The sequence below is a fragment of the Solea solea genome, chromosome 7, assembly GCF_958295425.1.
Source record: "Solea solea chromosome 7, fSolSol10.1, whole genome shotgun sequence".
NCBI classification, from domain to species: domain Eukaryota; kingdom Metazoa; phylum Chordata; class Actinopteri; order Pleuronectiformes; family Soleidae; genus Solea; species Solea solea.
This window is the reverse complement of record NC_081140.1, coordinates 14,120,087-14,130,992: the sequence shown is the minus strand read 5'-3', so window position 1 is coordinate 14,130,992 and position 10,906 is coordinate 14,120,087. Positions and strand designations below refer to the sequence as shown.

Below are 10,906 nucleotides of genomic sequence, written 5' to 3'. Positions count from 1 at the left end.
TGTGTGTGTGAATGTGTGTGTGTGTGTGTGTGTGTGTGTGTGTGTGGTCAGATGAGTCAGGAAGAACGTGTGCTGGAGGAAGAGCCCAATGGATTCTCCAGGAACAATTCCAAGTGTTATGTTAAAGAGCAGAGTCAGCCTGCATTTCATCACATTGCTTCAAGTTGTAGTAGCGTATGATCTTTCTCTTGCACTGCATGTGCACAAATGCAGAGTCATCGTTTTCCTTTCTTTATTGGGCTGCATTTTTTATAGTCTAATTATCTGAATTAACGTTTTTTACTACACAGCGGATCACATGTGTGAGGGGTAATACAGAGTTCAGTTAGCGTGCTCAAAGTATGTGTCTTAAATATATAGAAGAGCTTAAATAAGTGCTAACCTGTTGTTTTTCCAGCGTCTTAAAAATTAATATTTTCAATAGTTTAGTTTGCTCTTCTAAAACAGATAAATCAGGACACACAGATTCAGATACAGATTTTTATTTTGTAGACCAAACAAGCGATCAATGAACCGAGCAAATCATCAACATGTTAACGTTAAGTCCAGGACTTCATAGCTTTGTAGCATCAGGGAACCACAAATAATAATAACACTAAAAAAAACTACCACCACATGACCAAATACCTGGTGAATATATCATAAGAGAGTATTTCCAAATAAGTTACTAAATGTGTGCATGTGTGTGTGTGTGTGTGTGTGTGTGTGTGTGTGTGTGTGGACTGACTGCTTCCATCTGGGTCTCATTATTGTCAGCCCACCTTTCACATCAGAGAGCAACTGCCATCTGGCTGGCTGTCACACACTGTATCACTCTGCGCTCACCAACAGCAACATAATATTCAGCCAGATCTGCATTTAACACATCAACAGGCACGTCGTCATTTTATATAACCTCATCACAGGTCGTATAGCCGCTCTGACGCACAGCAAACACTGTCTATAATCCAAAAATCCCTTATTTCCTCTATTCCTGTATTAATTTAATAAAGGTTTAGCCATCTCATAGACACATGCAGGTAAACAACTACCTTAAACAAATCCACATTCAGTCTTCCAGTGAGAAACAAATGTGTACAACGTCCTGAAGCCATGAGGAGGTCAGATGTGGGAAGACGTGATGAGACCTGTGCAGAGTCAGACAGTATTTATGCTTAGCCCATAAAAAGTACAGATTGTCTTTATGACTGAGTCTGAGTCATTCTTTACTGGAAAAGACAAACACACATGCATTCTCACACTCGCCAACTCGACCGTGCTATATCGAGGCAACCAGACACACAGACCGATCTCACACTGTTTCTGAAAACTTTGTTTTATTCACTCCTTGTTTTATACTGTAAGTGAACAGAGGACACTCTTTACCCTTCTTCTCTCGGGTTATGCAAAGAAATGTAACTCCAAGTGCTTTACACGATAAAACAAAACCTTACTTTGTTAATTTAAGTAATTTTTTTCCTAAAGAAAGGCTGATTTTCCTCTGTTTAAGTGACAATGACCTGCTAAGGTAAAGTAAAGTGACAGTTTGCCAAGACAAACTGTGACGGAGAGAGCCATTTGGTTTACATCATTGTTCTCCGTTTCCCCTCCGACACCATATATAGCCATCAGCTCGACTGCTTCAGCTGTTTAATGAATAACATTATGGTGCGCGTGTCAGGAGAAAGACGTCCCATCCAGTGTCATTATAAAGAACCTTTGAAAACGACAAGGTAATGCAAACTTCATTCAATAAATGTTCAGAATGTTTTGGCACATTGATTTTCCTATAGTAGAAACTCTTCTGTTCCTTTACTGGTGTTGTTCCAAAACTGCAGCAGGCAGTTTTTTTTTGTTGTTGTTTTTTTTTATCAATATCTTAATTCTGGGAAAGGCTCCTTGGAGACTTGCTGTTTATCTCACAGGTTAGTGTGTGCGGTCAGGCTGCCCAGGGTTAAAGGAGTCACATATCAGAACAGTTTGGTTCTTGGAAATGTTTCCTTTTTTTCTTTCATTGTCTGTGTTTACCATTAATGAATCTGTTCCTCCTTTTGTTTGCTGGCCTGGCAATTGGGAGAGGGATTTTTGTTTTATTCTCCTCCAGCAGCAAACAAGCTTTGGTTTTATTTTGTGTTTTGAGCTTTATGAACCGTGATTACAGGCCCATAATTGGTCAATATTTTGCCAAGAGATAGTTTTAGGGTTTTTTCATTAGCATCAGCCAGCGGGACACATTTCTTCTTGTTGTCCTTCCTGAAAAGTGATGATGATAATTGTCATTAATGCTATTCATTTTTCCACTCTTTGTAAATCTGATGTTTTGTTTGTAATCTGCTGAACTTGTTTCGGTACATCTGACACGTACTGCACGTCTCTCCATCCTGGGAGAGGGATCCCTCCTCTGTGGTTTCTCCCATTTCAAGGGTTTTTGTGGAGCTGTTCCTCACTCGATGTGAAGGTCTAATGATAGGATGTCACTGGCTGTACAGACTGTTGCCCTTCGAGGCCAATTGTGTTTGTGATATTGGGCTATGTAGATAAAATTGTGGGCACTTCTTTGTGTTTTCTCTTTACAGGCAACATGATGCTGTTTGCCTTTGTCTGTTGTGATATGCAAGATATTACTTCTTATGTGCAGCATGTGAATGTCTCTGGAGGACAGGAGATCTAAACACCACTATACTGAGAAGCAGCTGATATAGGCTTAATCAGCGTTGTGTGAATTAATTTAACTTGAAAGCAACAGAGATTTGAAAATTTCCCACTGCAGTTTTAACTAAATTTATATGACTAACAATGTGGTTAGATGTTCTGAAGAAAGAAAGAAAGAAAGAAAGAAAGAAAGAGAATCTCTACAACAGCTTTTGTCTCCTATGACTCATTCTTGTTCAAATAATTAAATCCATCAGTCCATTTCCTGGAGTAATTATAGCTGGAGTGATGTGATTGCTTCATTAAACTAAAATCCAAAAGAATTTTGAAAAGTGCAAACAGCTTAAGACAATAAAAGTAACATTTAATAGTGATGTCTATGTTATTATTCTACAATCTATACAATGTAGTGTTCATATCGTTTTGACGGAAACAGTTGGGATGATAATAAAGACTGTACTCACTGCTCGTAATGTTGAAGGTGACAAACAAACAGACGACAATCTTTCGCTCTGATTCATTTAATTCGCTTATATCGCAGAGGATTCATTGTACTGCAAGAGTCATACAGTAGAAAGGTCTAACACATCTCCCTTAAGGGTAAATTATTATGAACAAACAGTAAGCCAATGAGAGAGAGAAAACCCATCAGAGTGAAAGCCCAATCCATACATTGACCCACGCCGTAATATACAAACAGAATTCTGATTTAATTTAACATAAAAAAAAAGAAAAATAATCTTCAATCAAAACATTGAAAAATAAGTCTATCAAAAGTTGAAATCATCTATTGTATAGGACGTCTACGACTGTGTGTTTTTGTGTGGCTTCATGGTCTGCTGCCTCACATGCATGAAAGGACGGATTGTGTGAGATAACTGATGAAGAGATGGCAGACAAAGAACGGAAGACACATTACATTAATGTAAATAATGTAAACGATCTTTAAAGGCTTTCAGTTAAAAAAAACGAGATCAAACCCATACTGCAGTTGCTTGAGTGGAGAAGAGTTTGCTGGGTCATTTGGCTTCCTATACTGCCCTCTTGGGTTCATATCAAGTGTGGGAAATGTTCACTCACTGCATGGAAGCCAAGATCATTTCTTTGTTCAGATAAATGCAACATGTAGCTTTTGCACGTCAACATATTATATGTATACTGTATATAAATGTTACTATACAGAATTTCTCTCTACACAGCGTTATTGTCACCGTGAGTTGTTAAGTAGCTGGGATTCCTGTGTTGGTATTTACTGTAGAGTCTGCAGATGGAGAGGCGGACACTTCCACAGGATTTTGGAGTGAGATGAAGGGGTTTGGAAGAAACCCATGAGAAAACTGTCAATGTTGTTTTGTTGATGTGAACATGACTTATGGTTGGTGAAGTTGGTCTTGGGGTTGTTAGGACTAATGATAGAATCTCACCCTGTCATCATGAGTCATACAAACTATTTTACAGGGGATATATGTGTATAAATGGATATATGTGTATATCCAAAAGTATAAGTATGCATTGTTTTCTGTTTATAGAAATAATGCAAGGACACTTTTCTGTGTTTTTTCTCTTTGTAAGCAGCAGAACTCAAAAAGTGAAGAACAATTTTGAGTTACATTTTCCTGGGATGTAGATAATGCCCCAATGAATCTGAGGATTGTCTGAGTGTTCTCTTTAGTTCTCACTGATGTTGATTCTGCAGTATAATATTTGCATCATCTTCCTAACACAGCCTCTTCTCTGTCCACTTTCTCTTCCCTTCTCCTCTTCCTTCAGTTTATCCATCCCATTAAGTTCTTTCCTTATGGGTAATTAGTGGCACAAAAGACACTGAGCATCCACTTCCTCATTATCCTTCAAAAATTCTGGTTTCACTTTATGAGTCACTCTTTTATATTTTCATCTCAGATGACTAATTTCTCTTCCTCTCTCCGATCATTTACGCTTCATTGGTGTCTCCAGTGGCTGGAATTAGCCCTTTTTCTGTCTGTGCGATCATCTTCTGATAAAGTCAGCCACAGTGATTATGTCTGCTCTGACTGTCCTTAGAGCCGCCAGGGATGTTCTTCCCTGTGGGACATTGCATTGAGCAAAGGAGGGAGGGAAAGGAAAACCGGGCAGGAAGCTCGGGCTGGGACGGTAAAGCAGAGAACGGACAGGACAGTTCACACAGACTCAACACCACCTTGACAACACATGTATGTGTATAAACTCATATATGTGCAGTGGGAAACACTGGCTGTGAGATATTTTTTGAAATAATAATATGTAGGTATTAGTGTGTAAGCAGCAAAACTACCAACCAAGGTGGAAAGTTATGAATGACATTTACTCGCGTTGCTGTAATTTTTTTGTTTAGTTTTTTGTGTACTTAAATTTTGTAATTTTACTTTTACTTAACTAAGTTTTAAATCATATCCATTACTGAGTAAAAAAAAGTGTTAAATGAATAAAGAATTCAAACAACTGAAACTTTAGCAGTAAATGATGAGGACAGATGAATAATGAGGACAGATGAATGATGAGGACAGGTGAATAATGAGGACAGCTGAATGATGATGACAGGTGAATTGGTGCTAATTAAGGCCCCTGAGTGAGTGAGAAAGTTAAAGCATTTGTGACCTTTGACCCATTTTGACTGATACATTATGTGTTTACATATTTTATTGCCTTTAATTAAGAACAATTAATATGAGATGTGAGTCCTCTTGTGCTTTTTGCACGGCACAAGAAAAAAACCCAACCTTGTTAAAAAAGTAACTAAGTCAATTTTAAACAAGCTCCTTTTTTTTTACTTTAACTTTTTTTTTTGTTTAGCCCAATACTCATTTATCCAAATCAAGCAACAGATTGCACTGATTGCAGATGGAACAGGAAAACCTATAAGGTATAGAGCACAAGCTTTTACTGCATTGGGTTTTGTAATTGTATTCCTGGAAATGAAACACAATGGAACATTAATTTAAATGCAGCAAACAAAGCCAGGTACCACGCCACGACCACATGTCTTTTGCTATCAGTTCCTTGTAGTCAAAAGCACATAGTATAGTCTTCACTCACATGATCACAGGACTGTTTTACTGTACTGTATGATGACAATGATATGGTTACACTTCAGTTTTAGGCACAAAGTGAGGGTTAGAGGAACTGAATGTAACAGTAATTAACCCTGTGGTTTCTTTGTTTTTTTCCTTCAGCGTTGTTTCCAGTCACAGCAGGTAACCTGTCCATTTGTTTGCTCAGCACTGAACTCCAAATAGTTTACAGCAAGCTAAAGAAAAAGAGCATGTTTGATTCTTCTGCAATGGCTTCATGAAGTTTTGTCCTGTCTCTTTTTGTTCCTGTTCTGCCCTCTTCTTTCTCACTCTGCATATCGCTTCCAGTTTATCACTCAATATCCATCTATCGCCCTGCTATGTTATGATATAATAGAAGTAACCATGACAGAGAGAGGGAGAGAGGGAGAGAGGACTCTGTGTGACCATTGCTTGTTAAATTTTAACAAATCACTGCTCAATGCCTGTAGGGCCATGCTTCTCTCTGCGAGTTTGTCTCCTCTTGGCCCTGTAGGGTATAGTTTCTTCAGATGTAAGCCGAGCAGGCCCGATGAACTGGAGTTTTTAGATAACATTAGTGTGGAGGTCATGATGTGGGAGCATCGTAACACAGAGTTTGCTTGAAGCTCAGCTTCTATAAATACAACAGTTGTCCGATCATAGCTCAGCAACTGTGGTTGGGTCGGTCTTTAGAGTTCTCCAAATGCTGCAGCATTCATGGAGACACGTCATGTTGGAGAGTGAGATCTTTTATCAAACAAAGAAGGACAACAGCACAATCTTGCAATTTCCTGCAAGTGAGAGATTCATCTCCACCTTTCCCTGGAGAGTCAGTGAAAAAAAAAGAGCTTTACTTTTAGACATGCACTGAAATCAAGGTCTTTTTGAGACATGAAGAGCTTGTAAAATTTTCAACTGAACATTATGTGCAAACATCACTGCATATTTGTTCAGCTCCAGATAAAAAAAGAGCATAGTTTCTTTGGGAAAATGTAAAGCTAAGCCAAGACCAGGGTTGGTTCCTCTTATGGGCCAGTGTTCAGAGTTAGTAAAGTGAGTACACATGGTGCTGGAAATGAAAAACAAATAAAAGCAATAGAATAGAAAAGATCAGACAATTCAGGTTAGAGGTCAGTGGTTTGATTGACTCTGGCTGTGACAGTGAGCTTTCAAACAACTCAATCATGTGCAGCATCGGCCGTGGATCACTTTCTGGCTTCTGATCCATCCAAGAGATCAAACTATGATCTTGTCTAATCCTCGTGGTTCTGAAGCTGACCACTGCTGAGCCGGGACTGAATAGGTTTATATAACACCAGCGTCAGCTTGCATAGTCAGCTGACCACTGGCAAAGCATCGCACCACTACATTGTGGCCACAGCCTGGAATACATAATGAATACATTGAGTATTTAGACTGGTGCTCATTTAAATAAGGTTAATAATAAATAAACATCCCACTGATGCAAAGCTGAAAAAGTTTACCTGAACAAATTTGACAGAGGTGAAATCTTTCTTTGTCAGGATTGCAAACTTTAAACGTTAAAATGGAAAACAAAACACATTGGATTGAATTTGATGAAGTTTTTATCAAACATTAAAGTTAAGATTTATTGTATCTCCTGTTTTCGGGGGAATTGTGTTGGTGACAAAATCCACAGACAAAGTAAAATGTGTTTACCGCAGTGACAACCAGGACAAGGTTTATAGCAGGGTATTTACAGTATCAGAATCCAAAAATCGCATAAATCATAGTATATACAAGTATACACTAGTTCGGTCAGTTTGAGGTTTTCCAGTACTTTAACTTAATGTTCCATTATTATGATTGTTGCATTGAAGTAGTATTAGTCGTAGTAATGTCTCTCTCAGATCATTAATTCAATTTGATTACCTTTTTAAATACATCATTTGTCCAAAATATCTTTTCTTAACTTGAGTATTTGAACTAGGATGTATTTGTTGAAAGTGTGTGAATGAAGAATCCCGTACAAATCCCTTTCTAAAATATCACACTATAACACGTACACTATTTTACATGATGTCTGAATATATACAATATTTCCATGCGGCGTTTTCTCTCCGCTCATCGGTCCTGTCAGAAGGCACAGGCGCAAACCACAGCCACCACCACTATGTTGCCAATAGTTGCCAGCACGGCGATCCAGAGCCAAATGGTGTCGCTGGACACTTTTCCATCATCCTCTGCTTCTGAGGGTCGAGAGTAGCCGGCGTTGAGATTGGAGGAGGACGTCTGCAGGGACGTGTCGCCATTGTATGGAGAATCCATGAAGGCCCCACTCACAGCTGGGAAATGCTGAAGGAACACAAGGAAGAGAAGAGAAGAGAAGAGAAGAGAAGAGAAGAGAAGAGAAGAGAAGAGAAGAGAAGAGAAGAGAAGAGAAGAGAAGAGAAGAAAGGAATTAAGACACAAGTCTGCAGAAATACTTTTGTTGTACGAAAAGTTTAAGTTGTTAAAATATATTCATATTGTTGGTTTGATAAGGACAGAACAAATGTAAAATGCAAATGTCCTATGATTTAAAAATTTCCCATCCAAATACAAATACTTTTTTGTATTCTTGGTATAGCAAGATGCCAGATATTTATGGGATGAGAAGTCATCAAAACTCTTTGCAGCAAGAAAACGTGGGCTTGCGCCCCGGTCAGAACAAGGGCCTTTCTGCATGGAGTCTTTGTGTGCATGGTCTCCTGGTTCTCCAGTTGCCTCCCACAGGCCACAAACATGCAGATTTGGGGATTAGGTCAATTGGACACTCTAAATTCAGAGTGGGAGTGAATGGTTTGTCTCTTTGTGGCCCTGTGATGGACTGGTGATCTGTCCAGGGTGAACCCCGCCTTTCACTGTATGTCAGCTGAGATGGCCACCAGCACTCCCCGCGACCCTCATGTGGAGGATAAAGCGGTAACAGATGATTGAGTAAGAAGTCATCACTCAGACTGTGTCTTCAGTTCTGATTCAAATGTAATATCCTTCTTAGTTATTGAGGGAGACCTCAAAATAGGGCTATTGCGAAGGTACGCAAAAGTTTGCAAAAAAATAGGGCAAAAGAATCAGCCCCGAATGTGTCTTTACTCAAAGATGAGTAAACATGAAAACATGTTCTGTTTGAGACATTAACCCCACAGCTGTTTCTGGTCTCAGGACGATTATACAGTAAAGACGAATCAGCATTTCAAAGGGATTAAATCTCAGACAGATTGACATAGTCTGACACATGCCACATGTGAACTAAAAGAGACAGAAACAGATCCACACAGAAACAGGTGATTAAAAAAAAGGAGATAACAAATCACTCATTCATTTGGATGCATTTGTCTCTGGGGGCTTCCATAGCACTGTGTGATTATATACATATAGACTGAGATAATGTCTCACCATGTTCCAGTGATATGCTAATTTTATGGTAATGGAATATCCTAAACACAGAGTGCAAACCATATTAAAGAAAATGTACTTTAATCTAGCAGATTAACGTTTCTGAGTGTCATTCATCTTCTTTTTCTTTTTGTCCACTTTAGCACTTTAGTTTTTGACCCCAAGTGCTTCTCTTGTGTCCCCATCCTCCCTCTCATGTGACTGCGGGACACGTTTTCACAGAGGAAACCCTCTGAACTGAGAAGAGTACAAGAAAAAAAAAACATCTCACTTTGTCACTGCAAATTGACGGTGAAAGCCATTACATGGCATCAAAGTCACAATGCTTAAGGTCAAATGTGTTTGTTAAAGCTTGTTAAAATACAGTCGAGGGGTCAACACGCATGCTTTTGTCTAAATCTGACTGTTGTAAACATTTTGCGGAGAAATCGGGGAGACACTGAAACATGTTTTTCATATATAACAAAACAATCTGCACACTACACTATAAATATAGTCAATAAACTGCAGCAGCTTCTGCAAAACTATTCTCAATACTGCTTAAAAACATTAGGTTGTACAGACAGGAGTGAATACGCTCAACTCACAGATGAAAACCTATCTATCAGTGTGTCCAAACCCAAAGGTACTGATTCCAGAGGTTATAGTGAAATCCCACAGATGAACAGTGAGATCATGAGTTCTATTATGCAACATGATTCATGCACTTCTGTCTCTTCTCATCCAGTGAGACTGTGCCCGACTTCCTTTCTGCAATAAAAAAAAAAAGAATGTTGGAATCTAAAATGTTTCAACCGTTAAGACATGGCAGCATAATTTATGAGCGCGCCTGCCACTAAATATGCATATTTAATTAAAACACTCTAATGGAAGAGGGACGGGAAAGGGAAACAAGTGTATTTTGCTGTTACTGTGCTGGGTTATAGGCACGTAGTGCAAAGTACCCAAACACGCAAGTGAATCACACTGAGAAAGAAATCAACCTGAAGATAAAACGGGTTTTTTTGAGTAACTGCGTATTGTCAGCGTTTCATTAAGACGTCCCTGCCTATGAGCTCGGAGTAAAAACAGCACCGATAGGTTATCATCAAATACAGCAGGGAGCATGCACATGTTTTTTCACAATACTAATATTCTGCAAATCTGCTAGGTCAAGTGACAGGATATTGTGTGTGTTTCTGGCTGTAATTTCCTCTAAACTCACATAAATAACAAATGAGAGCAGACAAAGTAGAATTATTATTATTACGTCATGTAAACGTAAAACTTCAGCTACTTTCTCCATGAAGAGTTTAAGTCACGGGTGTCAAACTCATTTTAAAGCGTTAAAGTGTGCCGCACCAGTAAAATAATAGCATAATAACCTAGAAACAACAAGAACTCCACATTACATTTATTGAAGTAACATATTGTGAACAACCTGACATTTCTTGACAAAAATAAATGCAATTTCAACAAAATGATGCCTAACTTTAGCATTTACACATGTGCATCACAACTTATAGATCGCAGTGGAGCCACAAAGGAACAAAAAGCATTTAGTCACATGTATCTGGAACTGAAAAATGTTGTATTAGTTTCTAATCATAATCATGTGAAATTTTCACAAATCCCCCCTGGTGGGCCGGTTCTGGTCCACGGGCTGTAGGTTTGACACCCCTGGTTTAAGTCATGAGCTGTTTTTCTTAAAGATAACTTTGAAAATTTAAAAAGCGAGAAATAACTGGTTACTCAGGTGATATCCAAAGTAAAAAGTAAGGATAGTCTATATGGGCACAGGGGAACATAATCCAGGCACTCCAAACTAAGTAGCAAAAAACGGAAAG

General features: G+C 38.7%; 2 protein-coding genes across 4 annotated transcripts in view; one reads left to right on the top strand and one right to left on the bottom strand.

The window, feature by feature from the left end:
* The window catches only part of bloc1s3 (biogenesis of lysosomal organelles complex-1, subunit 3), a 56,997-nt gene that overhangs the window by 43,132 nt on the left and 2,959 nt on the right, over positions 1–10,906 (top strand). The window lies entirely within an intron of this gene.
* LOC131462408 (uncharacterized protein C14orf132) overlaps positions 7,691–10,906 on the bottom strand; it is a 16,604-nt gene continuing 13,388 nt past the window's right edge. Inside the window, exon 2 of one of the 2 annotated variants that reach the window (XM_058633605.1) lies at positions 7,691–7,997. In XM_058633605.1, coding sequence (XP_058489588.1) covers positions 7,779–7,997 — 219 coding nt within the window. In that variant the 3' untranslated portion in view covers positions 7,691–7,778. The remainder of the gene's footprint in view (positions 7,998–10,906) is intronic. The other variant, XR_009240878.1, reaches the window with a different exon arrangement.